The following is a 16,026-nucleotide window of genomic DNA, read 5'->3' as shown; positions in this document are numbered from 1 at the left end:
AACACAAGTTCGCAACGAACGCTTAGCAGAGTGATGAAGAGGACTTCCACACTCCTCTTCCTCAAAAACACTGTCCGCTCCACACTCCTTTCCACTTCTGACATTTAACTAACCACGGTGAAACCTGAAGTCTGGAAGCTCAACAGTTTTCTTTCCGTGTGAGAAAGGCGTGAGGGACAAGAGGTACACGCTCTCGCTCCGTTCACCTTACACACATGTAAATGACACACATTACATCTGACAGTCAGCTGTGAGCGGCCCTGCTCCTCCCAAACACAGAAGCAAAGGAGGGGCCGGGACGGGCAGCCAGGGAGCCGTGCAGCATAATGGGGGCACAGAAACAGTTTAGACGGGGCGGAATCTGCCATTGTTGGGGATGAAAGAGCAGCCCGAGCAAAAGAATCACCCCCCTCCTAATTCGGCAAGCAAGGCTCAGCTGCCATAATCAAACACTGAGATTCTCCTCTCGCCACAGAGGAGCTTTTCCAAACCTGAAATGATGTAATCAATCTGCCCGAGCAGAGCGTCGCTCGCTGAATGGAGGGGCACGTCTTTGTGCTGCAGGAAACGTGTGAAAATATGCGTCTCGGGACGACCCACGGCAGTCATCTGCTCAGGGGAAGTGGGTCTTCCTGCCGTTTCAGAGCCCTGAATTTGTGAAAGACTTCCCTTACATACAAGGCGCATGGAAACGGTGACAGAAAACACTTCTTGACCTGTGACATCTGCATATCATATTCAGAGGCACAGAAATGCATGTTTAAATCAACAATCAAAGGAACAAAGAGTAAAAAACACTTAAAAAAGCAGAACAGCCTTATCATAAATCGAGAAAACGTCATAGCAAGACAAAACTTCCACACCTGGACACAAACACAACGGCATCCTTGAACCGATTTCAGCGCTCAAATTCTGATCTGCTCTTATCACATCAAATTCCCTCTACAGTCCATTCAGTAATGTAGATTCAATTCTGTGTGATGGATCAGAAAACTGAAGCAAGATGTTGGCAAAACAGAATTGTAGAAAACGCAGCCAGACCTATTTCAAATCATTTTAGAGAAAACAGCATATTTTAAGATGTACATGTAAATTAAATATTTAGTTATAATTCTTTAATTTCTGTCTAAAGTTTTCAGTTGTTTGCGTGTCTTCCACTACACACCTTAGATTACATGCACACAGATTTTAGCAGGTGTGTGAGCACACACAATTCCCTTTAAAGTGAAAAATCTAAAAGCATTCAACATTCCTGAATATTTCATCTGCGTCCTCATTTCCAAATGACTGTTACCTCTATACCAACACACACTTTTCACTTGTGCATTTTTATTTCAAGCATATTACAATTTTGGTATTATTATGCACACGAAAAAACATCACTTCAAGTTCCCCAAATAAACTCCCAATTTCAGAACCGTTTCAACTCGATTTCCGTGTGAAATACACACGTTGTATCTAAAACAGAAAACGCGCACGCATGGTCTAAAATGAAGCGTAAAAAGCCGACTTTCCTTTTTGAATAAATGTGATGAAATGCATTAACATGCACTATTAGTTTTCACGTGCGCAAAAGTCTCTAAGACAACAGAATGATGCTGCACGGAGGTGCCGTATAAAATTATTTTTTAACTTCAATGCTTAAAGACACTCGTGAGGTTGAAAAGGCTCTTATTGATTTTAACGGATCAATATGAAACATTTCATAAAGGAAAGAGGGAGACAGATCTGAACTGATGTGTGTTCGCAGCGTTTAATCCCCGTGAAACAGAGGCATTAAAAACTCAAATGTACACACATACACTCACACACACACAAATGTGCACCATCAAACCCAAACACGATTTTAATGCAACTCTATAAACCGCTATCGTTTGTTGTTATGCGTGCTCATATGGTGTGCTTAGTTTATATACTGTACTATAGTGTTTATAAATGCGTAAACACGCACAAACAACAACTTGGCATGAATTCAACCTGATTTAACACCACTGAATAAAATAAGTTGATCAAAACTCACAATGCATTCAGCCCCGTACAAAAGCATTAATGCGTGTTTGTAACTGTTTATCAGACTGCATTAGCGTATTATAGTAAGCTGCACTTGTGCGACATTCATTTCGACTAACGGAGCTCTATACACACCCCACACAAAAACACACAACGAGCTCAGCCCCACTATAGAAGAGCACTAATTCACACATTAAGAATGAATGAAAATAATGCACCGCGGCTGACTGTATTCAAGAACCCTGTCGATCTCTTTGGATTGTCAACAGCTTCTTTAACAAATTAAAATGTGCGTGTAACGAATCCACAGGCATCTAACACGAGCAAAAAGATCAGAGCGCGTATAGCGGTCCAGAGAATTTACGCAAAAACTTTTATTTCCAAACTCCTTTTAACTTGCGCACAAATACAAAGCTCCATCTCCTTCGCTACATGGCCTTTGTGTGCAACACACCCGTTAAGTCCAATTTCTAATTCTGCTCTTTTTTGGTTATTTATAAACATTAGGAGGCACAAACAGAGTATGATCTCTCTCTGCCCCTCACATCGCATCCATTTGCGCAGCGTACCCGCTCCGCGCCAGGACACTTTCCCATGCGGCTCTTACCGTTTTTCCTCCGCGGGTTGGCTTGTTTTCGCCTCTTACACCGGGGGCCATCCGCCATGATCAGCTCCCGCATTGATAAACGTGGATCAGATGGCAGTTCGCATGGACTCAAACCCGAACGAACACAGCGACAATGTAGTGGAGGCGCAGGGTGAGACGCTCCCTCTGGCAGTCCATCAGCCCGAACAGACGAAGAGAAAGATAGAGAAACACACAGGCACATGGGTAAGTGAATGTGATTGTTTGAGAGGGTCTGATATCGTTCTGCGAGGGCGCAGCTTGTCTGTGGCCATGCAACTGATCACCGGAGAGCACCGGACCCGAGCACCGACTGTAAAACGAATGCATTTATGGACTTACATGTAAACATGCCGCGCACTGAACAGTCTGTCATGTTGCTGTGATCCCTCATTTAAACGCCAACAAAAAAAAAATGACGTGAAAAAACTGCAAGTATCAAAGGTCAGAGTCTAGATTGATATTTGACTTGTAGTCATGTATAAATGTAAAAATAGTAGAGAGTTTCACTTTAAAAAGATCTTAGCTGCTTGTTTATTTTGGGAGACTGAATTAATTTTACTGACAATTTCAAAGTAACGGTCTGTGTTTATAGAAGGCTATGTCTTTTACAGACAACGCTGAACGTAAATATTTTTAAGATTGCATTTATTTTCATTAAAACATGTATTTAATAAAGGTGCAGCTCAATTTCATTTTTTACCTGAATGGTGTAGTTTATGTTGTTCAATATGATAAAGCTACAGTTTTTTGTGCAGGCATGAAACTTTTATTTCTGTTGAGAAGACGAAATACTGTGGTTCGAATCTATATAATATCTCTCTGTGTAAAGATAACAAGCTACACGCTTGAATAAATGTGCAGATTAAAGCTTAAAAATACGCACAAAGATGTCAACATCTTCTCTGAATCAAATACTATTCTAGGCATCAGGACGCACAAGGCAGATGCACTGTTACAGCTTCTTAACATTTATGTTTACTTTGCATTTGACTGTCATGCAATGTTAAAATACATATTTTGTGATGGCATCTTAACAGATTTCTAGGCGAAATTTGTCAGAAAAGCTCAATCAAATCGAAGCATTTGAACTACAAACTGTAGCGTTTCTAACATATTGTTTTATAATTCTCAAACAGAACAAAATATAGCAAAATAAAATATTTGTGATTTTTTGACTGTGCTAAAACGTTCAGTCAAGTTTTGCTCAAAACAAAATTATAGTTGTAAATAAGTTCACTGTCATTCACTGCACCTGTACAGGTGAACGTGAATCACACGCGCGCATCGTCACCTGTGTTTGAGCATCCTGATTCCAGCACATCAGCTTTATTTCTCTTGAGAAGTATTTTGATATCATATGAAAGCAAAAGAGTGTGTCTTACCGTGTCGTCTCTGCTGCAGGAGTGTGTGTGTGTGTATGGGTCCAGAATAAAGCCAGGGAAACAGACGCGCGTTATTCCTGACGCGCAGGTTTGCAACTGATTCCTTGTGCAGACTCCAGGACTCAAACCTGCGCTCGGACTGACGCGCGTACACGCCTCGAATGACACTTTTCCTCCTTTTCTTTTCGAGAGAGAGAGAAACACACGCCACCTATCAGCACAGGGAGGGATAATGTATCCAAACGCGCGTGTGTTATGAGGACACACACACATGCATGCACACGCACACACACACACACACACACACCGCAGAGCATCAGGCACCTTTAATGTTTGAAGGAAGTTACGCACACTCACTTGCTTACTTTTCATCTCCGACCGCAGATCGACTGTATAGAGAAACAAAAGAGGATGACTCTGTTAGAGAAAAGATTAATAAGATGATCGAGTTTTATTTTTGAAGAAACGCGTCCTGTCAGGTGAGACGTGGGAAGCGCGTCCAGGTTTCCAGAGAGAAGGACGCGCGCGCGCGCGCTCCGGTGTGACAGGTGAGTCTGCAGGTGCGCAGGTTTATTTCAGGATTTTTATTTTAATAAAGCCATTACGCGGTTTATCGAAGGCATTAGATAAACAATATTTAATGTTTTAAACGAATTAAAAATAATAAAAATAATTAAATGCTTTGTCGTCCGGATCTACTAGATGGATTTAAGGGCGTGAACAAGCTCTCTCTGTTATATTCTTTGGTGTACTTTTTCTTTTCTGTTTTGCCTTTTCTGTCTATGCTTTAGTGCTGATGTCTTCAGGGTGCGATTATGGTTTATGTGTGAATAAAATATTTTTACAGCAATTGTCGTATGCATTATGACATCCAATACTGGCGTCAACACTGATTCATGCTTTTATTTCGAGATCATTAGAGTTCAATAATTTTTTATATTTTTATTATTAGATACGCATTTGTTAATAAAAATATAACTTTGATTATTTGACATGATATACTATAAAAAAATTGTAATGCATTTATTATTTATAATTTAAGATTGTTTTCAATATTTTAAATGTTTTGTATATTTAACTGTTTGTATATTTGGAGGATGCGATCGTGATTCATTTATTGGACCCTGCAGTGACAAATCAATCAATCTTTCACGCAACCTATATATTTTTAATTGCAATATTTTTTGATTTTTATAAGTGAATAGTTTTACACGGTGTGTGATTGAACCCTCATCCACAGACCCATGGGTTCATAAATCGGTTTAAGGGAGAAACAGACGCCCCCTCTCTGCGCAAGATTTACTTACACTCTGTCCTTCATTTCTGACCCATCACATATTTTTGCTTTAGGCCTATAATATTTTCTATGGAAAAAGCCCGTTTATTTTTTCTCACATCACTTATCACTAATTTTGCTTCGTAACGTACAGTGTTACATATGCAGTATGAAGAATTATATAAAAATATATTGTTACCCTTTTTTGTATGTTTAACAAATACAAATGCACCAATAAGTTTATAAATAATTGCTGGGGTTTTATTCAAAAATATGTTGAAAAAAGGCAGAAAAAGCTATTAATATATTGGTTATTTAAATATTGAATTGTTACACAAATTCTTTTATTCCTCAGAATTAATGTAATTTTGCTCTAGGTCTCATGCCACGTGTGGATGTTAGGTGGTTCATTTTGAGAGTTGTAAGCCACACCGCACACAACATTACCAGAGATGCAGGCATGTATGTCATTAGCATAATTATCACATCTTCATGTGTGCATGTTCATCACCAGCCCAAAAACCCCGTCCGATTCTTCACAGATCCACCTCTGTGCAAATACAGCAACGCATGCATGCGCATTACATGCGATAGCGATTTCTCATCTGTACTTATTAATTATGCATTTACCCAACAAACCTGTTCAATTCACAGCCAAATGTTAATGTGAGTGACAGCTGTACAGAGCGAGCATGTCACACATGCGCGAGCGTACACACACACACACACACACACACACTCAGTCAAAAGAAAGAAAGAACAAGATGACAGATTGACGGACAATTAGAGAGGAGAGTTAGCAGAGAGAGATTTCAAAGTCTCTCAAACATATGAAATGAGGTCTTTTACCGTAGCCGCAGGCCCTGGGCTCGCCGACGGGCTTCAATCTATTGTATATAACAGCACACTGGACTACGGACTCCTCAAATGCTGTATGCTTCAAATAGTTATTGATTTTCACATGTAGCACTTGTTCTGTATAGAGGAAGAACATGAATGATCTGATTATTAACAGACGCTCTTCATTTGCGCGCATCAAACATGAGACGTTTCAAACACTCTACAAAGACGGTGATGATCCTGGAAAGAGGTCAGGCCTCCAGTGAGGTGAAGAATGGCATTCCAAACCAGCACAAGCTGATATATTTGTAACTATTTTTATGTTCCGGTTTTCCTGAGCAATGAAATGAAAAACATTCACAATTCAATCTGACATTAGGAAAGTTCACACACACTCACATAGAGAGAGAGAGAGAGAGAGAGAGAGAGAAAAGGTAAAGTCCGTTAAAATGGAAAACTGTGCCTACAGAAACATAGCTTATTGTTCCTGTTGAATTAATAATTGACGGTTGTTAAATGAATAATTTATCATGAACTGGAATAATCGTTGTATCTCTAATCTCAACGCACATTTGCATATGAATCTTGTAAAAATCTGCTCCTATGTGCTGTATAAACTTTGCAGGAGTGTGAAATGTAATTTATACTACGAAATAAAATGTGACTTTTTTTCTCTCAGGATTCAGAGCTCTCGTGAAAGTACGGTGGGGCTGCTCTTAAAACAGCCGCCATTCACAGACTGTGTTTCAAACCACTTACCGCACAACCACGAGTGTGACATTCTTCAATTGTCTGTGTTAAAATCTGCACACGTCTGATGAGAAGAACATACAGTTTTAGTCTGCAATTTCAAATCATTTAATACATGTCATGTGTAAACATGTAAACAATAAAACTATTTATTATGCTTAAGAGTTCTGCTGTAGGTTGGTTGATACTGTTCATCAGCTTCTGTTCATGTCACTGTACAGCAACCACAAAGACCAGCTTTAAATTTCAGTGTACTGTACATGTCAGGAATGAAATCTAGTGGAACGACAAGCCTTCATGAATTTTATCAACAAAAGAATATGTATCTGTAGTATCAGTATCTCTAGTAACAGTTTTAGCAATATGGCACTCGAGTATTTAAGATAATCAGCAGCAATCAGTTCTCAGCAAGACACAAAATGAGCAAAACGACAAATATTTATATGCAGACGTGTGATGCAAATAAACAGTCATCGCCGTGGCAACAAACATCACTGTCTTTTTCTGTCTGTCTGTCTCTCTCTTAAGCGGGCAGGACGTGAGTTGATTTGTGTTTGATCTTGCGTGTGTGCGCTGAAGAAAAAAAAACATCTAACACAATTGACAGCGACAATTACTGCCGATCAGAGTGGCTGAGCGGACGATTTACACTTACATTTACACGTCAGTTTGTTGAATAAAAAAGAGAAAGCTGTAGGATATTTTGTATCTGTGTTTGGTGTATAATTTGTTGAGATTTGAGAAAGAGGAGGTATGTAGAGATGCACATTAACATTTGAAAAGGAGGCAATCATGGGCCACTGCTGAGACTATTGTCCACACTCATACAGAGAGAGAGAGAGAGAGAGAGAGAGAGAGAGAGAGGCAGTTAAGTGTTGCGCTACTGAATTTTACCTATTATGCCATGTCTTTCTCTCTCGCTTATACACACAGATTCACTTACGCATCCATTTGGTGCATTCTAACATACTCCAATAAACATGTTTTTTTAATTGCAGGTCAGAGTTGAACATGCTTTTTTATGGAACAGGACATAACATGTGATGTATATCAGTAAGTACATTTACACGGGCACCTACAAACAAGCTGTAAATGAGCTATGGCAGGGTTTTGCGTAGTTGACCTACAATCACATTGTTCACATGGTTATTACTCCAATTTTACCTTAAAACATACTACTGCAATTTGAGTCATCCTGAAACATTTACACAACACTATAAAAATGCAAAATTACTGCTTTAGGCACATATTTAACTGAAATAAGTGTCCTGAGATATGGCACCTGTGTGTGACACCACTAGACTCTTTCAATTGAAGGGTCTACAGTGGCTCTTTGTGACACTTGACAAAGAACCTCTTCTTGTGAAGAACCGTTTTGTCAGAACTGGGCTTTTGAGTTATATGACCCTTCATGTTTAAATACAGGTTAAATATTTTTATCTCTAACAACGTCAACAAAATAAAGCCTTTATCTGTTATACTCTAAACACAAACGCCTTGATTTCTGTGTGCGTGTGTGTGAGAGTAGAAGGGTTGTTGGAGAGGCAAGAGAGAGGGAAGGAGAGAGAGACGGAGTGGCAGGGTTGTTGGAGGGGCAGAAGAAAGATCAGGCAATGAATAAAGGACACATACCGCCAGAGAAAGGAAACAAACGAATGTACAACGACCGTCCTAGATTCCTAAAATCTCGACTTTCTGTGAAGTGACACATTTAGCAGCCGCCCCCTGCCGGCACTTCTACAGTGTGTGCGTGTATATGTGCTGAATCAGTTTTTCGGGATGAGTAGACCGACAAATTCCTGCTATATGAGTAAACTTTGTAATAAAATCCAAAACAATACAAGAAACTGAAATTAAAATAAAAGAGTGAAAGAGGTTGGAAAGTTTTTTTTTGACAGACACGGAGACAAAATGTTGAACATGAACTTAAAGGGAAAGTTCACTTTAAAAATGAAAATCTGTCATCATCAACTCGCCCTCTTATCATTTCTATCCTTTATGACTTTCTTCGGCAGAAGAAAAATATATTTTGAAGAAAGCTGGTAACCGAACAGTACAGGCCCCAATTGACTTCTATTGTGTGGACACAAAACCAATTCAAGTAAATAGGGGCAGTGAACAACATTGTTCAAAATATCTTCTTTTGTGTTCCGTCTATGAATGAAAGTCAAACAGGTTTGACACGACAAAAGGGTGTGTAAATGATAACAGACTTTTTATTTATGGCCGAACTACCACTTTCAGCACCTGTCATGTGACTAATTTCTGAGCGAGACAGGTGGATTTATACATCACAAACTGTTATACGCGCAGACACACAGCTCGTGTCAACCTGGTTAATGTTTTTTGTCTTAAGGCCTTTAACTTAACAACATCTCACTGTGATCTATAAATATATTTTTGTCTACATCATTGAGGACCTCACATAGTCATTACTGCCATGCAATGATGTTTATTACACCCTACACCAAACCAACGCAGACCTGTGGACAGTTTTACATTTAAGCATGATATTAACAACTTATAAGCCTTTGAAAACCTATATTAAGTAAGCCCAGAATTAATGTTTTAGGCTTTACGCATACACCAAAATGAGCACATCCTGACATGTCAAGCAGATTTTAGGTAAGGTGTGAACAGCTCATTGTCCTTATGCCTCTTTAGGCACACACACGCGCAGAGATTCAAGCTCTTCACGCTAAAGAGATTCATGTTATCAGTTCACTGGCTGAAATAAACCTGTATGTGATTTATCAGCACAGACTCCCATACTGCTGAGCTAAACTCTGTCTCAGTGTGACCTCTGACCCCATGATTAGATTTCCAGAGGAACGCTTTAGCGAACAGAGTACTCTGTTTCTGGAGCTGTCAGAATCAACTAAAGTCGACATTATTAAAGATCCGTGCGCTCTCGAGGAACACTCCTTAAGTAACGCACATTAGGACACAGAGGTTGAGAGAGCGCATTTTACACGCTAGCAGGACGGAGGTGCATGAGCATATACGTGGCCTATGCTAACCTGATCAAACGTCTGCGGGACAATCACGCAGACTCAGCGCTCCGTCGGCTCGTTCTGAACCAGCAGAGGCTTTGATTGGTCATTATACCAATGTCACATAGTACAAACGCACACGCTTGATTTGATGTGCGAACGGTCGGAATTTGTTTGCAGAATGGGTTGTAGTGGGGGGAAATAAATACAATTATACAGAACACTTAAAGGGAAAGTTCTCCCAAAAATGAAAATTCCTTCATCCTTTACTCAGCCTCAGGTTGTTACAAAACTGTATAAATGTCATTGTTCTTCTGAAAACAAAGAAGATATTTGGAGGAATGTCAGTAACCAAAGAGATCTCATTCCCCATTGACTCCCATAGTTTTTATTTTCCCTACTATGGCAGTTATTGGGTTATGAGATCTGTTAACTTACTGACATCCTTCAAAATATCTTCCTTTATTTTAAGCAGAACAAAGACATTTTTACAGGTTTGAAACATCCAGGGTGATAAAATGGTGACAGAATTTTCCTTTTTGGTTGAACTATACCTTTAATAAAACGACACTCGATGCTGAAGTAATTGTCCGGATTGTGAAACTTAATAGTTTTATATAGCGCGTTTTTTGTTTTGAATGTATGTTTTAGTAATATCATTGGATCTCAGTTTAGAGCTCTCAGAGATCTCAGAGTCTTTAGTTTCTATGGAGTGGAATATTTGGAATATCGCATCTAGAGTCCAAAATGAGACCCTTCTGGACTAGTAAGCAACTGCCCGAACATCTAGCCAGCTACTAACATCGCCCAAAAGACAAAGAACAGCATGTGTACTGCAAAGAGTAAAGAATATTCCTTCAAGAGAGGAATAATCGTGCTTAGTGAAGGTCGAGTAAATAAGGTCGTCGCTGTCTGACAGAACAGTCACATAGGAGTTTTGCATGAGGGGTATTTAGGGCTGTTGGCAGACCAATGGGGGCAGAAGGACGTTTGCCACCAATGCTTCAGACGGCCCTGTGGTTCTTCTGCTTCTTCTGAGCATTGAGGTTTATGTAGAATTACAGCTGCAGGTCACAGATAACCTCATAAGGATGAAAGAACTGCATTCCCAAAACACAGCACGGGCCAAAGAGTAAGCTCAGGGAACATACACTTTCACTCAAAGTTTGACTTTCGGTCACTGTTTGTGTTCATACTACAGAATAACACTAACAATGTACAACTTTCTTTTCATCCACCCAAACTGAAGTACACTATGAACTGTGTACTACAAGTCTTACAATATGGCAAATGAACACTTCACCCTGCTGGAAAAAGATGAACAGCTACAATACACAGCATTTAAAGACTGTGTGTATTTTCTTTTACGTAAAGCCTCTGAAATATAGAATCTTGCTAAAACAGGCATTTTTCTGACTGGGCCAGTGGAGCCCTAAAGACTCGGTGATATAAGGGTGGAAATGTGTGTAAATGTGCAGAGGAGTGTGTCGGTGGTCTCAGTCAGCCCTGTGTTCGGCTCCTCTGCCCGCCTACCTCATAAAGCATAATTTCTCACATCACCTTTGAATTACTGCCTGCTGAACTCTCGGCATGAGCAGACGGCTGCGTTCAAACAGACCTGCGCTTATTTTAGACACAAGGGTCGACTCGCCCCGTTTGGACTCGTCTCTAATTAAAAACATCAGTGTTGAACATTTACAGACGGCAGTAAAGAGAAGTCCCCCGGAGCAGAATTACTCCTGAACGCATACATCACCTGTCCTCCCGCCCAGGAGACCGCGGTAAAACAATCAACCGATTAGAGTACTTTACAATCGTAATGTATGTTCAAATAAAGACTTTTTTTTTTTAACTGTGACTTGAGACTTGTGGCATCTGAGAACTAAATGGAAACTGAAAATGAACATTCATAAAAAAACTGGTAACACTTTCCTTAAGCATGTATGTATAATGCTTTACTAAAGTAGTTGTAAAGCGTTGTAATGCACCTTTAAATGTATTGTATTGTCCTATAAATAATTGTTATTACAGTTAATACATTATAACACTTAGCAATTCTTTGTTACACAACACATTTTAAATTGGTTAAAAACTACATATCATGCATTACAACACACATTATGAAGAATTATAATTTTACCCTTTAACTCTATATAATGCATTATACATACATGCTTCAAAGAAAGTGTTACCAAAAAAACACTAATATCAAAAACTAATGGTCAAATGGTTTTTACCTATTCAATCGAAATTAAATCCCAGGGCTTAAGCATTGCATGTTTTGAGTTAAGCCACATAAACTATGTGTAGAATTAACATGTCAACATATGAATGTAACAAAGACTATGAGTAGAAGAGCCATCCTCCAGTTTGAGATCCATCAACATTTATTTTGTTAAAATGATGCTTGACCTTTCTTCAAAATGCATTATAATTCAATATTTCATAAAAGTAAGACGTTTCTACAAATGTAACCGTCCATCCAACAAGTCTAAAACAAGTCCTTCCTACACACGCAAACTCTTTCCAGTAATACAGCTGCAGTCAGATCTGCCTACATACAGAATAAACTAACTGAACACATCTTGTTCTACACCGAGATCACCGTCTGTGTGTGGAGGTGAGCCGATCAGTCAGAATGAAGCGCTCACCTCTTTCTCCACCTTGAAACACGTCTTTTAAGCGGTTGCATAATGTTAGAGGAGGGATTTTATAAATATCTGCGGAGCATCAGTGTTGAGCGCTGTGAGAGCGTGCCGGAGTTAAGCGGCTCTCATGTTCCTGTGCTCAGAGCGCCTTTGAAATGCAGATTACGAGTCTATCAGCTGTCACCTGTGCGGAGCAGAGCGCCGGGGAGAGGCAGGTTAGATCGGTATCGTCGCTCTGGCAAATTGCTCCTGATGTCTGTATTGTTCTGTAACGGCGGTTTGATGTCTTTATCCTCAGACGTCTGAGGTAAGAACGCTCACCTTAGAAAAGAATCAATTTTCAGGAAGAAACATCAATCCGACACACTCTGCCTTTTCCTCGACAACGATTCCGTTTTCGTCCAAATGCGATTATGCAAGAAGGTGGTTTGAGGTGCACACAATGTCTCTATTTTCACCTGAGATTAGCCGTTTCACTGCAGAATTGTTCCTTTCAGCCGCTCTCTCGCTGTTTTATTCAACACATCATTGAAGAGTGTGTGAGAATTCTGCTCTGAAGTTTTATCGAGTTGACAAAGGTTAAGCAGTGAATAAAATATCACCATCCCACAGAGGTAGACATTTAACGAATACCTGCGAGACCCCGTTTACACCTGCCGGTACTGCTGCAGGTTTCAGGTGGAATAAAATGACACTTGTAACTCATTGTAGGTTACAAGAAGACTGCCAGTAACGTAAAGGCGTGTACGTTTTTGGAGGATCTATTGATAGAAATGCAACGTTATAAACATAACCATCTCTTTAGATGTGTATAAAGACCTAAAATAATGAAGCGTTATGTTTTTATTACCTTACAATGAGCTATTTCTTTCTCCATACACCTTGCATGGAATTCAACATGATGTTTTTACACTTGCCCTAAACAGACAAACTGCTCTAAAGAGCGCATTGCGTAAATACGTTATCGACATCGGCAAAGAAGCGAAAACTTGACATTTTTGTTCTGTGTCAGCCATCGTAGTGCTTTGAAAAGGAGGGGTGAGAAGTGGAGTGAGCCTTTGGTTGCAATTCACAACCTCACCACTAGATGCTGCTAAATTTCACACACTGGACCTTTAAACTGATTTTTTTATAAAATTGAATGTGATAAAGACCTAATGCCTCTAGTAAAATGTTTGGCTGCACAAAGCACCGTACATTTCTTAATCAATCCAAAGCAAGACCTGACCAATCCAAACTCCTCAGGCTCCTCAAACTCACACAATCCCCTTTGACCTCCTTCCCATTTAGAAACATTACCTGCCCCCCCAAACAAACACAGGACTACCTGCTTGTCTGGGACTGAGGCCAGGACTATGTTCCCAGAATTCTCTTCCCTCGTTCTGGCACACGGGTCATAAAGCTGTCAGTGCTCTTGTAGGCCAGTCACCTCTGCTATTGTTACATGAAGGAACAAGCTACACACACATTCACACAGTCTCTGGTGCTTTGAAAGCGGAGGCTTCTTATTGGATCAGTGTGCAAAATCCTCTCTCCCAACATCCAGTTTATAATAACAGGACTGCTGTACAGTATTATTCCTACGCTTTTACACATCACATCAACACACAGAGATCAGGCCTTTAGACTGACAGTGATTTCATCTCTGGAGGTCAGTGGCGTTCCTATAGCTGGATGCGCTAATGTTATTGTTAGGCTGCACATGGAGCTATAGCTAGAATACGGTCAATTTATGGTAACACTTTTTAAGCAGCTATATATGTGTTTTCATGAAAGTAGTAGTGCAGATTTTCACATCAAGATTATGGGGCCAAAATAATTAAATATATCGGTAATACCATGATATATAAACATTTTTATTAAATAAATAACTTAATAACTCAAAATATGAAGGTATGGAGGTGGAGAGACTGTGTAACCGCTAAGGTCATCCAAAAATGAAAAATCTGTCATCATTTACTCACCCTCCTGTCATTTGAATCTGTCTGACTATTTCTTCTTCAGAACGGAAAGAAGATATTTTGAAAAACGTTGGTAGCCGAACAACGGTGGTACGGATTAACTTGCATCGGTTTTGTGTCTGTACAATAGAAGTGAATGACCGCTGCTGTTCAGTTACCAACAATTTTCAAAATATCTTCTTTTGTGATCTACAAGAAAGAAAGTGACAGTAAAATGACATGAGGGGAAGTAAATAATGACACAATTATATTTAGGGTTGAGTTAACGTTCCCTTTAAGGCAAACTTTTAAATAGGGGCTGATTTATTTACTATATTATCAAAAGTGTAGTATTAACACATTATTGATAATCATGGTTTTTAATATCACGGATATTGAATTTTATTTATATTGTGACCCCTAATAAAAACATTGTAAAAAGAACAGAGAAATCACTTACATCTCATTGCATCCCTCATCTCCAGTATTTCCCAGGTGAGGGATCATATGACCTCCGCCATCCATCTGGGTCACGTCTCACTGGCTGTTGCTCATCAGCACAGACAAACTTCTGATTGGTGATATTTAATAAGCACAAATGACAATTATGATAAAAAAATCTATGACAGACGTAAAACAGTTCAGTTAACAAGCTTTACCCTACCACAATCTACCATAGTACTGCTTCCGGTCTAATGCCATCATTTATATAAAAATATATGAAAAAATATATATAATAGCACAACTAATTTTAACATGAATATCTTCAAACAGTTTGGCCAAAAAGAAGACTCAAAATAATTTTGCATTTAACACCATTTAAAAAGATTTAATGTAACAATGTAATGTAACTATTCTATTAACAGTCTCCGTGGTTATCATGGTAAAGTACCGTGTTCTTTGAAAATCACTGATCCTGTTTCCTTTCCATTAGGAGATTTTAAGTGTGGCTGTTCATACTGCTCAGAAAAAAAACAAAAAGCAGAAAATTACACTTGTCAACAAAACTTAATGTCTATACTCTGCTTGGATGTGTAATGTGCAATGCCACCACCACACACACACACACACACACACACACACACACACACACACACACATACAACGCGTTCTGTTTTATTGCTGTCTTATTACAATACTGGCATTACTATGGTAACGATGTGATTTCTTGGACTCTAATGCAGGTGCTAATGCACACGAGGGGCTTAAATTATGAAATACTATTATGTTCTACTTAAACATCCTGTAGATGTTGCATTTCTCCCCTGGTTGGTGTGCTCTCAGGTTTTATGAGTGGCCGTCAGCGGAGCGTGTCTTATAGTGTTATTCAAGACTTCGTTCGGAGACTGTGATATAACACAACACAATACTCCCCCAGCTCTCACTCACAGATCAGACCAAACACACAGATTCATTTCTGACACGCTGCAAAGTGTAACATGTCAGATTCTTTCCAAGGTAATTGAGCTGAAGGTTCTGGGGTGGAACTTCGGGGCCTGGTCTCATGTTGGCGGACTTCTGACGATGAGCATGATGTCTGGTCTACTTTGGGGGGCGGA

The 16,026-nt window shown here is 39.5% G+C and overlaps 1 protein-coding gene across 5 annotated transcripts in view; it reads right to left on the bottom strand.

The window, feature by feature from the left end:
• Window positions 1–15,446, bottom strand: part of zeb2b (zinc finger E-box binding homeobox 2b) — a 67,532-nt gene extending 52,086 nt beyond the window's left edge. For 2 of the 5 annotated variants that reach the window (XM_056750522.1, XM_056750524.1), the window contains exons 1-4: window positions 6,146–7,193; window positions 4,378–4,409; window positions 4,021–4,231; window positions 2,619–2,782 (exon numbers count right to left, since the gene is read on the bottom strand). In XM_056750522.1, coding sequence (XP_056606500.1) covers window positions 2,619–2,782; window positions 4,021–4,231; window positions 4,378–4,409; window positions 6,146–6,332 — 594 coding nt within the window. In that variant the 5' untranslated portion in view covers window positions 6,333–7,193. Of the gene's footprint in view, window positions 1–2,617; window positions 2,783–4,020; window positions 4,232–4,377; window positions 4,410–6,145; window positions 7,194–14,927; window positions 15,141–15,359 lie in introns of those variants that run through there. The other 3 variants (XM_056750525.1, XM_056750526.1, XM_056750523.1) reach the window with 3 other exon arrangements.
• Between the last annotated feature and the right edge of the window lie 580 nt (window positions 15,447–16,026).

The sequence above is a fragment of the Triplophysa dalaica genome, chromosome 6, assembly GCF_015846415.1.
Source record: "Triplophysa dalaica isolate WHDGS20190420 chromosome 6, ASM1584641v1, whole genome shotgun sequence".
NCBI classification, from domain to species: Eukaryota; Metazoa; Chordata; class Actinopteri; order Cypriniformes; family Nemacheilidae; genus Triplophysa; species Triplophysa dalaica.
This window is presented reverse-complemented; position numbering and strand designations above follow the sequence as displayed.